Consider the following 17,331-nt stretch of genomic DNA (forward strand, 5'->3'; position numbering starts at 1 on the left):
TTCAACACTTGATGTTAGCATTTAGCCAAGAATCAAATATTACCAACAAGTTGTATTGTAATCAGGCTAATTTTAGGTATCAAAAGTATGAAATGATCCTTTAAAATTAAAATTTTTCTTTGGTTTGAAAATGTATTTAGCTGTTATTTTCATCAGACATAAATGTTTACAGAAAAATAAAGAGGTTTTGAGGTGTACAATATGAGCCTGAAAGCAAAACGTTGCTCTTTTTTCAATGTTATTGGAGAGATCAAAGATGCTGAGCAACATGTGAGGAAGCTTAGTGTTTATTTTCACAAGCCATTCAACTGATCTTTATAACATTAACTTCAATTTCTGGAATGTTTCAACAGTTTAGAAGAAAGCAGGAAAGAAAAGGGGGAAGAGGAGCATCAGTTCACAGGCGGCACAATAGCAGGAAAGGACCAGGCTCCAAAGAGGTCAAAGGTCAGCGGCATTCTTCCACAGGTTCATCAGCAGAAATTTGATGACAGATTGGTTTTATGGCACTCTGAACGGCAATTAATCATAGGAAACAATATTCCTAGAGGCATCAATTTTATTCGTTTTTAAAACAAAGTGATATGGAAAAGTATAAAGGCATAAAAACAATAAATATCTATAAATATGACTTAAGACAGGCATTTACCACAGAAACGTGTTGATGGTTACAGTATGAACGGCTTCCTTGTTCTAAACAAATTCCTTTCTGCAAAGTCAGAAAAAATATATCAGGAATGGACTCTTTAGTTTACTGTAAAGTTTAAAATTTTTTACTTTAGGACTCCAACAAAAAAATAAGAAAAACATTAGTTCTGGATGCTACAATGACAAGCTGTATTAATAACACTGTAGTGTAAATATGACGCACTGACAATAAAACCCAACTTTTAGAAAGATTAATTTTGATAAAGACAACAGCTTTCTGTGTTTCAAGAGATAAAAAGCTTCAGTTTGAACCTGACTGGCCTTCTGTAAGGACACATGTTCACCAACGTCTTACATAGAGGATTTATTCACACACATAAAAACATGTTTAGTTCTTCAACAGGCACATGAGAAATGAGATATTCCAGTTGGTTGTTGACTTTTCACCTCAACCAGATCCTAAAAGTGCAACTTGACTTTTCTTTCTTCCACAAACAAACACAGAAGTACAAAACTACGACAATGGATCCTCCACATAATGCAAAAAGTGTTTGATTATAGCTTAGGTTTTCTGACAGTTTCCTAATTTTGCTGTGAAATTTTTTGGACAAAAAAAAAAAAATCAAAACGTAATTTTTAAACAGTTTTACTAATTGATTGCTGAAAATTCTCACTACGAGTCAAAATTTCTGCCAGAGTTCCCAGAACATTCTAAAATATATATTTGAAAAAAATAAAATAAAAATTAATTTGTCAGATGTTTGCAAAATTTTTGGATGAATGATGCAAACTGTAAAACACACAAACAACAAAAAAATGCAACAGAAAAATGGTGCAACCACTGGAAGTGGAGGGAAAAGTGAAAATACTGCAAATAGCAAAAACAGCAAGTTTAAAATGTTGCAAACTTGCTGCACAAAACAGGAATCATCCCAGCCACTAGGGGGAGTCTAGAGTATGCTACATTACCTACGTAAATATGTGGCTGTTCTATATTAGGGTAAAAAACTGCGTGTATGAAAAATAAACGTAAATAAAATCCACATTTTCTGAGTTCCTTCTGGAGATCCAATTTAAATCATAAAATCTTTACTTACAGTCTGATTTGGTGGTTGGTGCCCCCTACTGGTCTGGAGCATTTCTGCTTTGTGGCATTTTGTAGTTTCAGTTGTTTTTGTTTTGCCATTTGTGGCATTTTTTCTTTTGCTGCAACATTTTTTGTTTGGATTTGTTTTTGTTGAGCAAACAAATGATTAAAGAGACAAACGAATGAATCTATTGACTGGAAAAACTGATTGAATAATGGTGAAAGCATAAAGAACATAAACTGACGGGCCATGATAAATAAAAAATAGTAATAAAATAGTAATAACTTCCACTGAAAAATAACATTTCAAGCTTGATTTCAGAAACACTTTTGACTTTCAAACTAAAAAGGTTTGCTTAACATTAATATCAACATTTCTGATTTTTCTATCACCTTTTTGACTTTTTAAGCTCAGAAATCTCCATGTTTTGCTGATGAGTTCTGAGATTAATCTTAAATCTTCTGTTCGGTGTGTCAGGCGTCGGCGGCGGGCAGCAGCGGCTCCTTGGAGTGGTCGTTGTACATGAAGGTTTGCTCGATGTTGAAGTCGGCCGGCAGATGGCCTTTGTGTAGCTCCATGTGCGACGACACCAGCTTGAGGGTGGAGAAGTAGAGTCCGCAGACGGTGCAGCGGTACATCAAGGCTCCGGCGTGCGTCTTCAGGTGGCAGATTATGGTGGATCGGCCCCTGAAGAACCGCAGGCACACCTTGCACTGGTACGGCTTCTCTCCGGTGTGGATCCGCAGGTGGTAGGTGAACTCCCCCGAGTGGGCGAAGCGTTTGCCGCAGTAGCGACAGCGGTACCACTTCCCACGGACAGCCCCGTCCACGGCGGTACTGTCCTGCCCCGCCGCAGACGGGAAGCCGAGCTTCTCCGGCACGCTGAAGCCGATTGCCGTCCCCAAACCCAGGTTGATCTTCGAGAGGCCGCCGACGTCACGGGGAGATGAGGAAGAGGAAGATGGAGGACAGTCCAGGGAATGGTCGGCTTTCCGCTTGCCAAGGCAGCCACTGCCGCCGGCGCCATCGTTCAGGGTCTCTGAGGTGTGCATTGCAAGGTGGAGCTGGAAGGCAGAGGAGGAAACGAACGTCTGTCGACACAAGAAGCAATGCATCTCCTCCGCTTTGTGCGCCAGGCGCTTCTTCTCCCTAGCAGCCGCCTCGTCGGCATGAGCTGCCATGTGTCTGTCCAGCAGGGGGCGCTCTACGAAGCAGCAGGCGCAGTGAGGGCAGGTGAAGACAGGCAGAGAGAGGTGGGCGAGTGTGTGCCACAGCAGGGAGCAGAGGGAGAGCTGAGGCAGGTGGCAGATCCCACAGGTCAGGGTCTGCAGACACACATGGCTCAGCAGGTGGTCTCTGAGCGTCTGAGGAGAAACAGAAACACAAAAATACCCAGAAAGCTTTAAAGGTGACCCATTATGGTTCCTTGATCAGGTTAAGATAGGTCTATGAGCAACATAAAGCATGTTTATTACATTTTTCCTGCACAAATCATTCTTAGAGAAAGAGATTTTAGTCAGAATGACGTCTTGTCACTTTAAATCCAAATTCTTCTGGCCACGCCCCCAACTCAATGTTTAAAATGACTGCAAATTGAAGAGCAGAAGTGGAGCCTCCTGCACAACCAACAATGATGCAGCAACTGGTTTCAGGATGGTAAGTCAACAAAACACTAGTCTTTTCCAGCAGCCATTGTACATCAGATGCAGTGGTTAAAGCAGCTGACCAAACGTGCTCCTGTTGCTAAGTAACGGGGGAAACTCTGTTTATTTTTGAATTAAATTAATTTCCAGACTCCAAAAAACATCTGGCTGTTCAGGCAAATCCAAATGAAAGTACAAAACATGCAAATGAGAATTTTGCAAATCATGTAAAAAAATGTATCTAAATTTTTGTTTAATTAAAAATTTTAATAAATAATTTTTTTTTGATAAATTCAATTTTAAAAATCTTATTCTGATTGTGTCTTTATATTTATTCTTATGGGGAAAAAATCCTTTTTATAAATAGTCTGCTTGTCTCCAGATGTTGAGGGAAAAAAACAAGGTAAACGCCTATGAACATATTTCTCAATTATTTACCACTTTATTTTATTTTATCACAAAAAACTCCAACAAAACCCATTAAATTTTAATATATTCACATCTCTATCTTTAACATCTACCTGGAAGTCCTTGCTGAGGGTTTTGGTGCACACCGCACACTTCAGCTCCGAGCCCTGTCCACCGCTCATCAGCGCCCCCTGCGGGATGCTGTAGGTGGCGGCCGTCTGGTGGTGGTGGTGCAGCAGTTTGCTCTGCCTGCAGAACTCCTGCCGACACATTTCGCAGGAGAAGAGCTGAACGCTGACGTGGGAGAGGGAGTGGGCCACGGCGGCGGCCCGGTCCGGGAACGAGGCGCCGCAAAGCCGGCAGAGGCCCAGCTCCGTCAGGTGAGCCTCGGCGTGCCGCTTCACCGCGACCGGGTCTGCAGGGAGCGGCGCAGAGCAGGCTTTACACGACAGCTGGTTTCTGCTCACCTGCAGGAGAAAAACACAAAGGTCAATGTAGAGAGAAAAAAAAAGAAAAAAGTACATTTATGCCAAAAAGACCCTGGAAATTTGTAGATTAATTTCTGAAATTTTATAGAATTCTTTTTTTGTGACTTTCAAACAATGACATTTTTCGACTTTATAACTTAACAAAATGTCCAAAAGTCAAATTCAAACTTTCCAAAACTTCTGAACTTTTGAAATTAATACCAGACATTTTTCTAGTACATTTTTATCTTTTCAAACTTGGAAATCTCCAAAAAATTTCTAGAAAATGTCAGATTAATCTCAAAACTTCCTTGTTTTTTTAATCTTTTCTTTAATCCGATTAATTATAAGTGTGATGCTAATCTGCTGCTAAGCAACAAACCGTGTCCACCAGGCCGCTTCTGCTCCCTTCGTCTCTTGCGCCGTTCTCCACATACACCAGATCATCTTCCTCATCTTCCTCCTCCATGTAGGTCTCATCGTCGCTCAGCTCAATTATTTCTCCAGCCAGCTGTCGCCACTCCTCTTCCTCCATCTCACCTTTACTCTCCCTCGTTTCAACCTCCTCAAACATCAGCACACAGTCTCCCTGTTTGCTCATCACCGGCGCCCCCTGCAGGCCGGCCGGAGGCTCCCCCGAGGAGGAGGTCGGAGCTTCGGGTCCGAGCTGAGCGGAGGAGTCCGGGAGGGAGCAGAGGTCAGAGGGCGCAGGGTTGCAACGCGTCACACAGTCATCGCAGCTCTGCTCGGTTTTCAGCTGCAGCGCCGGGCGGCTCGGCATCTGTCCGTAACCGATGTGGGACTGGAAGTCTTCGGCCTTCAGGTCCAGAGTCAGATCTGCTTCCTGGGTTTCTAACCTGTCGGTTCTTGGTTGGAAAAGAGCAGAGAGGCAGTAACTAGTTACATTTACTCGAGTAACGTTTTTTTGGAATAAAGTTATTTTTATGAGTATTTTTATTACACTGTACTTTTTACATGTACTCAAGTAATTTCATTATGAAGTATCTCTACTCTTACATGAGTAAGATTTCTGGATTTTCTTCCCACTGAACGAAAACCAAACATGTTTTAACCAGAAAATTCACCAGACACAGAAACAACCTGCAGTCTGTTAAAGTTTCATCACTTTTATTTTTGAAAGAAACTTATTGAGAAAAAAACTATTTTGCCTGATTTTATTTTTTTGTTGCTCACATGAATTATTGTCATTTTTATTGTTAAAATACCAGAATTTCTACTTAACTTTACATTTTGCTCTGTCTGATGATGTAATTTTTAAATATTACATTAATGATCATTAGATCAGTTACTCAATACTTCTGTAGACCTTTTACCAAATTTTTTTACTCAAGTAATTTTTTGGTTGGATATTTTTTACTTTTACTGAAATACAATTTTTTGTGTTCTTTGCCTACCTCTGGAAAAGAGGTGAAGGAGCTGCCGCGGGTGTCGGCGCCGCAGACTGACCGACCGATGAGGAGAGGGAAGAGCAGGACGCTGCGGAGGAGCACAACGATGGATCAGAGGTCACACCGCCGCTGACCAACCCCGAGTCCAACGGCAGATCTCCATCTCGACCCACTTTAGCAGAAACCTGCAAGTCCGGAAAGGTGGTGTGGCACGCCCGCACCAGCTCTCCGACACCGAGCCTCTCCGCCAGCTCGTACAGCACGCCGACGTCGATAAGGTCGATCAGGATCTCCCCGGCATAGATGAACGTCAAGATCTTCTCGAAGTTGGCCGGCGAGACAAACTCCAGTGAAAATGCTGGCGACATCGTGGTCGGCGCCCGGCTGAACAGGTTGTGAAAGTACGTGCCGGCGCAGGCCAGCACCGCGCGGTGCGCCGCAAACGTCCGGCTGCCAACCTGCAGGAACACGTCGCAATACTGACGTGTCAGCCGGCAGCGGTTGAGCTCTGCCAGTAGGGTGGCGGCGTGGCCGGGAGCCTTCAGCTGGATCCGCATCCCTGCTGCCGCCGCTGACCTCCTACTGACCTCCTGGAGAGAAAAACGCACAGGTTAGCTCATCACTGCAGCAATTCTTCTCTGAAGCTGATTTATTATGCAGGGTTAATTAATCAATTATAAACAGAATCATCAGCTAATTTAGTAAATGATTAATCGTTAACTGTAGAATATAAGATAAGAAATTACCAAATACTGAAAGAACACACTCAATGCAGTCATTAAACCAAAACTGTAAAAAAAATAAAAAGGTTTTACATTTAAGATCAATAAAAGCAAATATGCAAAGATAATTAAGGATAAAAAATCTCACCACAAATAAATTTTACTATTGTTATTATTTCGTGCAAAATTCAATCATTTTATCATATATACACAAACACATTTTTCTCTCTGCTACACTTAGTCAAGGCTCCTTTTGCATGAATTAAACAGTCTGGATGAGAAGCGGATTTCTTCATTAGTAAGTAGCTCTTCAGCGCGACTTTCTCTTGACATAATCAAACCTCACAGAGTCTCAGTGAGGTTCAGGTCCGTCCAGTTGGACATCAAGGACCGCGACACGATGATAAATCAGCCCAGTATCGGTTCCTGACCCAAGTACTGCTCGCAAATGAAACCAGAACCTTCATAAAGCTTTTCACAAGAGAAACTGCTCTAAAATTACACACAGTGGACCAAAAACAGCTACAGCAACAAGCTTTACCTACACAAAATAACCAGTAATTAATACTTAAATTAAATCTATAGAATATGTGAGCTTCACTTTTAAAGATACACTGATTTAAATCAACTTTTACAGAACTCGATCTGCTGCTTTGAATAAAACTAACGGAGCTCAGAGACATCCAGACATCTCCGCTCACAAACACCTCAAACCCGCCGCTAACGCTCGATTTACATCAATAAAACATCATTATCATTGTTACTGTCGTTATTGTTATTATTATCATGAAGACTCACCCATTACAAAAGGCGTCCAAGCAGACAAAAAGCTCCTGTTTTCCTTTGTTTTCAGACTCAGGCGTCTCTCCACGTTAATTATAGCGCAGTTTTGACGAGCCGTCGCACATTTATGACATATGACGCTGAGATTGAACCGGAGATGTCGCCCTCTTCCGTCTGGAGGTCGCGCTGCAGACAACAAAGCAGCGCAACACACTTGCAGTTGTTGTTATAGGGTGCTATAGGACACCCTATAACACCAGGATAGGATGTCCCAACTCTTTCCTCAACTATAATACATATTTGTTATATATGTATAATATATATTTGATTATAATTAAAATAAGGTAAAGTGCAATTAAATCATTTTTTCACAAATGAATACAAAATGAGCTCAGACATCATCATGTGAATATGTGTTAAAAATGAACAGAATATTTAAAAAGGTGCATACTGTTTACAAAATGTTGATGTGTCTCAGGAAAAGGAAGTCCCTCACTAAGCAGGGGGAACAACAGCAACAAACTACAGAGTCTGATATGTATCAAGCATACATTTCTAAATAGAAGCACAAGTTATAGACAGTTTGATTTTGCACTATTCTGTGTGTAAAATCCAAGTGGATGTAGGGGATAAAACCTTTCTAGTTTTAGCCTTTATAAGGCAAGACATGGTCCTCTCATTCTGATTATTATAATCTGCTAACAGCCATCTCTCCCTCCGGTTTAGTTTCTGACCTCGACTACGACTGAGTGATAAATTTATTTTATCAATTAGTCAAGTTTTTGTTTTACTTTTGAAGATTTAATTTTGTAAAATGTTTTGTTTTGTTTTTTACTGATGCATTCCTTCAAGTTCTCAGCATCCAAAGCAGCCATCTTGTTTGACGCTTCATCATCATTGTTACTGTCATTACTATTATTATCATTAAGACTCCCCCATTAGAAACAGCTCACCATAAAGCATCTATTTATCTTGACTTTGAATTCAGAGAAGCTCTGCAATGGAATATCAAGGCCAGCATAAGTGATAAAATAGCGTCTTTATTCTGCTATTATTATAATTATGTTGTCATAATTAAACAATTAAAAAATGTCTGTGGCCTGGCTCTAACGCTCACAGAAGGAATGAGAAAAGTCAGTTTATAGATATTTTCAGGAATATGTCATTTATTTTTTAGAAAAGAAAGTGAGCCTCAACAATCGTGCTCCATACTTGATTTCCAGAGTAATGCGTCAAGAATAACATCTTTGTCAATAAACTCCATAAAACCACTAACCGCCTCCATAAAAAACAAAAACGACCAACATACAAGGAAATTCATTTCAGAAAGGCAAAACTACAAACTGTGAAAGGAAAGACAAACAAAACAATCCCGTTATTGCTAATAAAAAATGTTTTTATTTTCATTTAAGTCATGAGGAATTCACATGATTCACAAAGTGTCCCAAACTTCTTCATACTTGACTTTTTAAAACCATGAGATCAATACACAACAGTAATATAAATGTGAGTAGCATCTTCATGTAGTCGTCTCTGCGATCCAGAATAAAATGTTTCAACACATGGTTACATACTGCATGTTCACATCTGCTCACTGCGCTTCGTGGAATGTACGGCAATAAGAAATTATAAAAGACAATGAAAAACAAACCCAACATATTTTCAACAAACTTTTTTTTTTTTTTTTTTTACAAAGCTGAGTCCCTTTGGGTGCGTTTTCGCTGAACTTTGCAGGTGTTGTATATATTTTGCTCTCTGCTTGGAACAAAGATTTTGTTTTCTAGCTGTATTTTCTCCGCCGATTTGTTTTCAGGTTTCATTTTTAAAGCCAAAGAAAAACAAAAATTTGGTCCAGTCACAAGAAAAATCCTCGGATGATGAGCACGCTGTCGGCTGATGCAGTTCACACTTAAAGCCGTTGCTCTTCATCATCACAGCTGGATTATTGCACTTCATCAGGAGGAAGTGGGACTGAAGCGGACAGACTGGCTGGCTGTGCTAAGAATGACAGAAGACGGCTACGGCTCTACAGGACGGCATTTCAGCAATACGTCAGTGATTGACTCCCCAGATGAATATTGCTTTCACGTTGTTTGATATGTTGTTCAGTCTTCAGTAACTGTTTTTTCTTCTGTCTTTTTACTCATTACATTGTTTCATCCCGTCATGAACTTCTGGGCGTCCGTCCGGTACGTCCGGGCTACGACACCCACTTCCTGGAGCTGGTCCGGCCCAGGCTGGCAGTGCTGGAGCGACGGGAGAGGACCGGCGTGGCGGCGGCGGGGGACGCTTCGTTGGAGCATCCGTGTTGGAGCAAAATATCCATGCAGCCTTTGCTCCCGGTTTTTCTGGCGATCATCATGGGCGTCTGACCTTGGCTGTCCTTCGCTTTCACGTCGATTCCATACTGTGAGAGAATAAATATAAGAGGAAACACTTAAAATTCCTTAAAGGGGCAGTGTTATGTGTTTTGCAGGCATAAACAGTCATTTTATAACATTTCAGTTATTGCAAAAATGTAGATATGAAATGTAACTATGTAATTTAACAGCTTGAAATTGGGCCTCCGTCTCTTTAAGAAACTCCTGCTCTTTCTGAAACTCCGCCCATATTCCATGGTTGCCATGGAGATAAAAGGCTTTCTCAAACATGCATGAAAGAATCAAGGCAACACTCTGCATGTTTTAATGAGGGAATAAGATTATAACCTGATATGAAGCCCAAAAACAGTCGACTTTGGATAATATTGTTCCTTTAAGGATTTAATAGTTACTATAGAATAAGAAATTAAGCAAAATCCATTGGATTAAAATCTTTTTTTCTCTTTATTTTCTGGAGCTTTTGTTAAGAGAGCAAAAAGTGCCACAAAAGAAGTTCTCCATTTTATTTTTCTTCTCTGCAAAACTTGATTACTCATAAAAAACAGCAGCGTTCTAGTTCATTTCTGTTGTTTTAATCCTTGAAAATATGCAGCTTCTTTTGTTCTTCTAAAAATAAACGTTACCAGACATCTAAGGATTCTTTCAGACTAGCGCGGGACGTAAAAACAGAAATACACCCACCCAGACGAGCAGCTGGGTCATGACCACGTCTCCCAGCTGGCAGGCGGCGTGCAGAGCCGTACGCGACGGCGCGGCGGCCAGCTGTGCGTTGATTTGCTCCTTGGTGCAGTGGGCCAGAAGCAGCAGCAGCCGGGGCAGATCCCGGTCGGTCACCGCGGACAGGAGCGACGCCGGCACGCTGTCCTCACAGGCCGGCCGCAGAGGAGCAACGAAGGCGCGTTGCTCATACTTTGCCCGGATCCAGGACTCTCGTTCCTCTCTGGTGACACGGAAACATCACAAGAGCGCACATGAAAACATCGAACGACGTAGAGAAACCTCCATGTTCATTTAAAAGGTTTATTTATTAAACTGAAGCTAAACCATGTTGGTTAGTTGTTGGTTTGGTTCAACCCACCGTGTTGCGTTCGGCGTGGGTTTGGTCCGGCCCTGGGGGCAGCTCTCCCACACGCTGTTCGCCATGTGGTTTCCGATGGCAGCCAGAACCTGCGTGAGTTCCCCCGGCCAGTCGTCCAGGTCCAACGAGCGAACGCGAGACAGGTGGGTCCCCAGGTTCCGGTGGATCCCAGAACACTCGATGCAGATGAGGGCGCCCAGGTTCAGACTGGCCCAGGTGGGATCTGCAGGGACAAGAGAGCTGAGTCCGGTTGCAGCACTGAAGCAAAATCATAACACTGCAAGTACGTTTGGTCGACTTTACAGACAAGTAACTTTTCATCATGTTAGAGGAGCTTATTTTAGGTTAAATTGTTCATATTGATAAAAAATAAAAAGCTAACTCCACTTAAAACATGTAGAAAATGTCTTGTTTTAAGTAAAAACAAATCTATTAGTGGAAGTAGAACTTCTCAAAGGGAAATTAAATGTTGTTATTAATATTAATTCAGATTCTTCAAACAGAGAGTGATGATGTCAACAGGAAAGATCTCCTGTAGCAGTCTGTATTGTAGCTAATCTGAAGATGTCTCTGACTGAAGACGCCCTGCTTTCATCTGGAATGAAGATGAAAACAACAAACTAAACAATTTTGATCTTAGTAAAATGACCCTGTAATCATTTTACTAAGTGTCCATCTGCACCAACCACCTATGGTTGCAGGCCAGATTTGCTCCATTTGGGCCATAAAAATCCTCCAGAGGGCCGGAAATGGCCTGCGGGCCACACTTTGGACACCTCTGTCCTATAACTAGCTGAAAAGTTACTTGTACGTTAGTTTTGTATTTTCTGAAATGCACTAAGATCTTTTTTCTGTAAATACTTGGTAATATTTAGTGTTTTTGCAGTGTAGAACGTGAACTCACTCGATGCTTCGCAGTCCACACACAGGTTGTTTCCTTTGGTGTTTCGGATGGCCTGCAGCGCCACGGCCTCGCTCTGACTGCTCCTCCGGGCCTGGCCACAGAAAGCATCAACCCTTTCAGTCTAACAATACACAAAACTGGGCGACATTTGACCTCAGGGAAGCTGATCTTGTTTTGCTGCAAAAATTTATTAATCTGGAGCAAACTTATTTAAATTACAGATGCAGAGCTACAAGTTCAGCCACACAGGAAGACAACTGGACATCCACCAGGGTCCAAGATGAAGACAAAAGCTTTAGGCTCCATCAAGTCCAGCAAGACTTTGCTGGATGATGAATTACCCCAGAAATTTAATAAATTTTATAAAAGACAATATTGTTGTTTGAGAGAATGTGCTTGCATTATTATCAGCACATTTCTTGGAAATAGTCTCAAAACAATAAACTTTCAATTCTAATGAACATTTAACAATACAACTGGAAGATATCTTAAATATCCAAAATAAATAAATGAAAACACCCGAACTCTGGTGAGGAGCTTCTGTTTATATCAGGGAAAATTTCCAAACCAAAGAGACATTTTTTGCCCCAGTTCAGCTAAATTAAACTCAATTACAGCCACAAAATCAACGTTAAGACGTCTGATAAATATTTATTCTAGGAAATTTGTGGGTTGTTTTTATAGAACCACCACTTTATTTCTGTTTTTAGGTAATTAAACAAAGAAAAAAATATATCTATTTACAAAAAGATGCCTGATGCATTCATTTTCTGTAATGGGAAAAACAAAAAAACCTCACTGAGCTTTTTTCAGAATGAGCTGGTTTAGGGACTCTGTCACTTTAAATAAATACAAATAAGGCTGGCTACTCCAGCTGATTGCTAGGCTACAGGGCGGGGCCTGAGTTGCTAGGTACTAAGATATTTTCACAATAAAACAGACCAAAATTACCTGGTAAGGTTTTGTGCTTTTGCAGTGAAAATGGTCTCAAAACAACAATATTATCGTGTCTCACAATAACTTCTGGTACAATTTATAGTCTATCTTAGGAGTCACACCTCTGATTTTCTGTTCTATAGAAAGTGCACATGTTCCAGTGTTTTGGGGAATTATTTATTTAAAAAATGTTTATTTTTTGTTACCTTATTTCTGCCGCTCTCACAGGACTGCAGGCTCGCCAGGATCTGGCTCTCTATTGCTGACACCCAGGAATCCCTCTCCTCCAGGCTCTGCGCCTCAAAGTGCCACATTTGGCCGGTAGAGGAAACTATAATAAAGTCGGCATTCTCTTCCTCTGCAAGTACACGAGAACAATACAACTGTTGGTCACATCTGCACACACTGGACATGGTCATAGTGGGATAATCTGTGGAGATTTATCAAAAACAAACACAAAATGGCTTAAAGTCTGAGAGGTGAAGAACAAAAGATGTCGGGGTTATTTGGATGAACACATGCTTGGGATGGTTGGGATGGAAAGACTGCACCCTCATGTGTTACCTGTCTTATTAATGTTTCTCAAGCTACCAAAGCTCTTTAATTTCCACATTTTGCGTTTGGCTGCAAAGCGAGAGAAACGCACAGGGGAAAGGAAAAACAGAGAAACAGAGAGACGGGAAATAAGCTGTCAAGAAATCTCAACAGATATTTTATAATCCATTTTTAGACTGGAACGACAGGCAGTTAGGAATAAGTTGTTTGTAGTGAAACAAAATAATCTTTAGAGTGCAGTATAGCGGAAGATTTCCAAAATGTTCAGATCATTTCGCAGAAAAAGCGACTTTACCATCAGCTTGGCCAACAGCTGCATCCCCTTTCTGATTCATGCTTTTCTTCCTCCTGTTCTTCTTCCTGTCACTCATGGGAGACGCTTGGCCCGGATCTTTTCCGGCCGACCCTTCAAGGCCGTCTGACATTAAAAAGGAGAAAAGAGAATAATCAGCTGCTGCGGCGGTGGCAGACATTTGAGGTTGAATCTTGTGCGTTACACTTGCCAACACTTTGTGCTTTAGCGGACAGCGATGAAGGGCAGCGCTGCAGTCCTCTCTCGCCTCCTTGTGGCGACAAAGCGCCGGGCCGCTCGTCGGCGACAGACAGAGTGGGCGGACACAACTGAGGAACTGAGAGAACGTGAAGGTTTTCTGTTTATCATGTAGTAAGAATAACACATTTCACCTGAGAATACACTGCAAAAACATCAAATGATACCAAGTATTTTAGTCTAGTTTCCAGTGTAAACATCTTAGAACAAAACAACTTTAAAGCAACTTTTTAGCTTGTTTTCAGTCAATATGTTCTTGATATTGATTTAAAAAAAGTACTGGTTCCACTTGCAGATGATTTCACTTATAATGTGGAAAAAATGTCATATTATAAGTGAAATAATCTGTCAGTGGAAATAGTAGTTTGTCTTAAATTGTTCTTTTTCATAAACAGCAGCCCTCTGTAGGGTCTGAGTTTCATTTTGCCTCATCAGAAACATCAATAGAGGCAATATATTGTACTTACTATTGTTTTTCATTCATTTATGAATGTCAGTTTCAAACAAAATATTCAGTTAGCAAGCTAAATATTTAATTAGCAAGCTAAATATTTAATTAGCAAGGTGAATATTTTGCTAAAACTAAAATATATGGTTAGTAAACTAACTATTTAGCCTGCTAACTGAATAATTAGCTTTGAACTGTGACATTTGTAAATGAATGAAAAAACTTGGCAAAAATATGACTTTAGAGAATGAATGAATCTGCCTTTTTTTTCTCTTATGAAAAAAATCTTATTGTTGGTTTGTTAGTTTTTTTCCCATAGAAAAAAAGTTTGCCAGACTATGCTTCTTTTTCTAAAATATAGTTTATTTCTTTCGTTCGAAAAAAATATTTAAGAAAAGAGAAAACATGGAGAGTTGAGTTACGAAATACTTAATACTAAACAAATTATTCAGTTACAAAATTCTGCCTTAATATCAATAAATATGAATTAAAAGTATAACAAGCATCTGTTCAATGCCCAGCTGAATTGGCGAACTGATTCAGCGTACCTGTGCTGGTGCCGTCAGCTGCGGCCGGCTCCTTGCTGATCCCGTTGACTCCAGGTAAAGACGCCGGGGGAGCAGCTGAGGGTCCGGCAGGCGCGACGGCTCTCGGCGGGCGTTTCCCAGGAACTTTAACCGTCACACGTAGCAGGTCGATCTCCTTGCCATGGGTGTTCTGCGTGTAATCCTGTGATGATGACATGTTTAGTGACATGTTACGGTTCTGTGAAATGATAAAACTCTAGAGGAGGAAAAAAGTTGTCGAGTCAAATGTTAAAATTAAACAAATAAAGTATTTTTTTTCTTTCAAGCCGTATTGCACTGCCCTTTCCCATGTGTGTACAATATTATTTATTTTAAGCAACATGCCAAACATTTGTTTTTGTAACGACCCAGCTACATGTTTACAAGATCTCAGAAAAATAATAAAGTCTAGAAACAGATATTTTTTCAAACTCTTAATTTTTCCCCTTCCAGTTCTGCCTCAACAGCCTCAAAATTATATTTACAATTTAAACATAACCAACAGGGATTCTAGATGTCAAATCTGCTCAGATTTCTACATATAATATTTTATATATAAAATAGAAACGATTCAACAAACAATTTGAAGCCTTTTTTATAGAATCCTTTCTATGAAATCAATAAGAGTTCAAATTAGAGCTGCACAAAACGAGAATGTGTCGTCTAAGGTGTCGTTGCGACTGTAAATCTGCAGATAAGCGCTCTCCAGAGGCGCTGCTGGTGCTTTACGGCTGTATCGATCAGGGCTGGACGCTGTTTTTCTTACACTGGAGCTGGAGTGATAAGACAGCGTGCCATTGTTGGAAAGGGTGACGTATTTCTTCTTCCACTCCTTGTTCAGAGAGTTGCCACTCCTCTTGAACAGGATGCCCTGATGAAAACAGACAATTGCAGATTTAGCATGACACACAGTCTGGCTAAATTTAACTAGTGCCTTCAAAGCAACTCAGAGCTCCTGTATTAATAGAAACACGCTGGGGAAAGGTTAGAAAAGATGAAACTGAAAGCTGCTGCGAAAAGCAGATACATTCATTTTGCTTCCCTTCTCCTGTCTGAAAAGGGAACTGGAATAAATTGTTTAGTTCCTCTGAGTTCTGTATTTCTGTTTGTAAAGAATACAGTCACAGCTAGTCATCGATTAATCAATAATTCTAACAAATAACCATCAGAAAAATCAATTGATGAACAATTCTAAATTAATTGGATAAAAAAACTGCCTCACTGCAGATTTTTCATTTAAGTTTTTCATGTACAGTATTTCTTATCTTCCTTTTGAAGATAAGAAAATAGACATTGTATTGCCTGAAATGTAATAGAAGCTTTGCAAAGGAAACATCTGCATCTAAAAAATACTCCTAACATCAACGTGTGAAAAGACTTGGTATTAATGCAGTGCATTTTTTGGATTAACCAATTAATAATAGGATAGCAAAAGGTGTTTAATACGAGATTTATTTAAATAATTTGAACTAGGTCAAGCTAAACCTGCCATTTCAGGGGCTTTAGGTAGAAAATATTCACAACCAAAAAAGTTTTCATTATCTTAAATGCAAAATGCATGCAGACTGTGTGTAGTCTTGGCTCAATTACTACTTTATGGTGTTCTTTCAGCAAATCCAATTATTAATCGATTACTAGATTAGCTCACAATTATTTTAATAGTCAGTTAATCATAAATAACTTATTTGATACAAAGCTGTGAGACAGGAGGGATCCTTCTGGAAACTCCTTCTATGAATCGCTCATTTAAAAAAAAAGAAAATCGATTAATCACGTTTAATCATTTCAGCCCTATCTGACCCAATGCTGTGACACAACAGGGACTTTCCTGGAAAACCTTTCTATGAGAATCGATCATTTAGAAAAAACAATCGGTTAATCACAATTAATACGATTAATCGTTTCAGCGCTAGCAAGAACAACACAAACCTGTTTGAGCGGGACGCCTCGCACACCGCTCTGATCCCCCTTCGAATCGCCTGCTTTCTTGTCCGGGTCCCGGTTCTGAAACAAACCCCGTAGAAAGCAATTTTTAATCCCAACAGAGATGAACGACGGGGGAGCTGGATGGAAATGAGAGTGACATGACAGGAGAGGGAACGGTTGGAGGGGGACTGACCTTAAACAGGGAAGGTCGCCTGGGGATGGACTTCAGACGCGAGCTGCCGCCCCCCTCCACCTGAGCCGCCCTCAGGTCTCTGTGACCCACCACGGGGGTGGAGGGGAGGGAGCAGGCGTAGCCGCTGCTGGGGCCATTACTGGCCTGAGAGGGGAGGGGGAGCCCAGAGGTCACAGGGTCAAGATGGGAATGGAGATGAGAAGAAGGAGATGGAGAGAGTGAGGATGATGTGAGTGAGTGATGAGGTGATAAAACGTGTCTGAGGTGGAGTAAAATTAGACTTTAAAGACTTGATTTATATTTAAAATCTATGTTCACTGCAAAGACATAAAATCTAGTAACCCGGGCAGATAATTTAATTAGGCCCGAGCAGCTAAGCGCTGCGAAGGCCTATTGTATCTGTACTGTTTTTATTATTATTATTATTATTAGGCCCGAGCAGCTAAGCGCTGCGAAGGCCTATTGTTTTCATATTGTTTATTATTATTATTCTTCCACCCAAATGAATTGGCTTTTTGGGGGCTTTATCATATTCAAAAACTCACCAACTTGGCAGAGGCCTTAAGCCTGTTTAAAATTTACGTATTTTAAAGTCGTCGCAAAATTGCAACAGAAATGTCTCTACG

General features: G+C 40.7%; 2 protein-coding genes across 6 annotated transcripts in view; both read right to left on the reverse strand.

The window, feature by feature from the left end:
• Window positions 1-271: 271 nt before the first annotated feature.
• On the reverse strand, window positions 272-7,288 carry LOC129377199 (zinc finger and BTB domain-containing protein 39). Its single transcript, XM_055056992.1, has 5 exons — window positions 7,184-7,288; window positions 5,670-6,253; window positions 4,637-5,120; window positions 3,901-4,254; window positions 272-3,100 (listed from the first exon to the last, which is right to left on the reverse strand). The coding sequence occupies exons 2-5, from the start codon at window positions 6,218-6,220 to the stop codon at window positions 2,210-2,212; spliced, it is 2,280 nt and encodes a 759-aa protein (XP_054912967.1). The 5' UTR covers window positions 6,221-6,253; window positions 7,184-7,288; the 3' UTR covers window positions 272-2,209.
• Window positions 7,289-8,314: 1,026 nt separating this feature from the next.
• Window positions 8,315-17,331, reverse strand: part of agap2 (ArfGAP with GTPase domain, ankyrin repeat and PH domain 2) — a 46,348-nt gene continuing 37,331 nt past the window's right edge. For 2 of the 5 annotated variants that reach the window (XM_055056886.1, XM_055056883.1), the window contains exons 8-19: window positions 16,706-16,849; window positions 16,516-16,590; window positions 15,353-15,457; window positions 14,569-14,749; window positions 13,526-13,651; window positions 13,318-13,440; window positions 13,032-13,091; window positions 12,674-12,825; window positions 11,532-11,622; window positions 10,628-10,850; window positions 10,231-10,489; window positions 8,315-9,575 (exon numbers count right to left, since the gene is read on the reverse strand). In XM_055056886.1, coding sequence (XP_054912861.1) covers window positions 9,369-9,575; window positions 10,231-10,489; window positions 10,628-10,850; window positions 11,532-11,622; window positions 12,674-12,825; window positions 13,032-13,091; window positions 13,318-13,440; window positions 13,526-13,651; window positions 14,569-14,749; window positions 15,353-15,457; window positions 16,516-16,590; window positions 16,706-16,849 — 1,746 coding nt within the window. In that variant the 3' untranslated portion in view covers window positions 8,315-9,368. The remainder of the gene's footprint in view (window positions 9,576-10,230; window positions 10,490-10,627; window positions 10,851-11,531; window positions 11,623-12,673; window positions 12,826-13,031; window positions 13,092-13,317; window positions 13,441-13,525; window positions 13,652-14,568; window positions 14,750-15,352; window positions 15,458-16,515; window positions 16,591-16,705; window positions 16,850-17,331) is intronic. The other 3 variants (XM_055056887.1, XM_055056884.1, XM_055056885.1) reach the window with 2 other exon arrangements.

The sequence above is a fragment of the Poeciliopsis prolifica genome, unplaced genomic scaffold (assembly GCF_027474105.1).
Source record: "Poeciliopsis prolifica strain line A6 unplaced genomic scaffold, Auburn_PproV2 SCAFFOLD046, whole genome shotgun sequence".
Lineage (NCBI taxonomy): Eukaryota > Metazoa > Chordata > Actinopteri > Cyprinodontiformes > Poeciliidae > Poeciliopsis > Poeciliopsis prolifica.

Excerpts from the sequence above, each read along its gene's own strand:
- LOC129377199 (XM_055056992.1), bottom strand. The coding sequence starts at position 6,220 with ATGCGGATCCAGCTGAAGGCTCCCGGCCACGCCGCCACCCTACTGGCA. Across the intron at positions 5,121-5,669 it reads CCTTCACCTCTTTTCCAGAG|AACCGACAGGTTAGAAACCC; the intron begins GTAGGCAAAGAA and ends TTTCCAACCAAG. Across the intron at positions 3,101-3,900 it reads CCCTCAGCAAGGACTTCCAG|ACGCTCAGAGACCACCTGCT; the intron begins GTAGATGTTAAA and ends GTTTCTCCTCAG.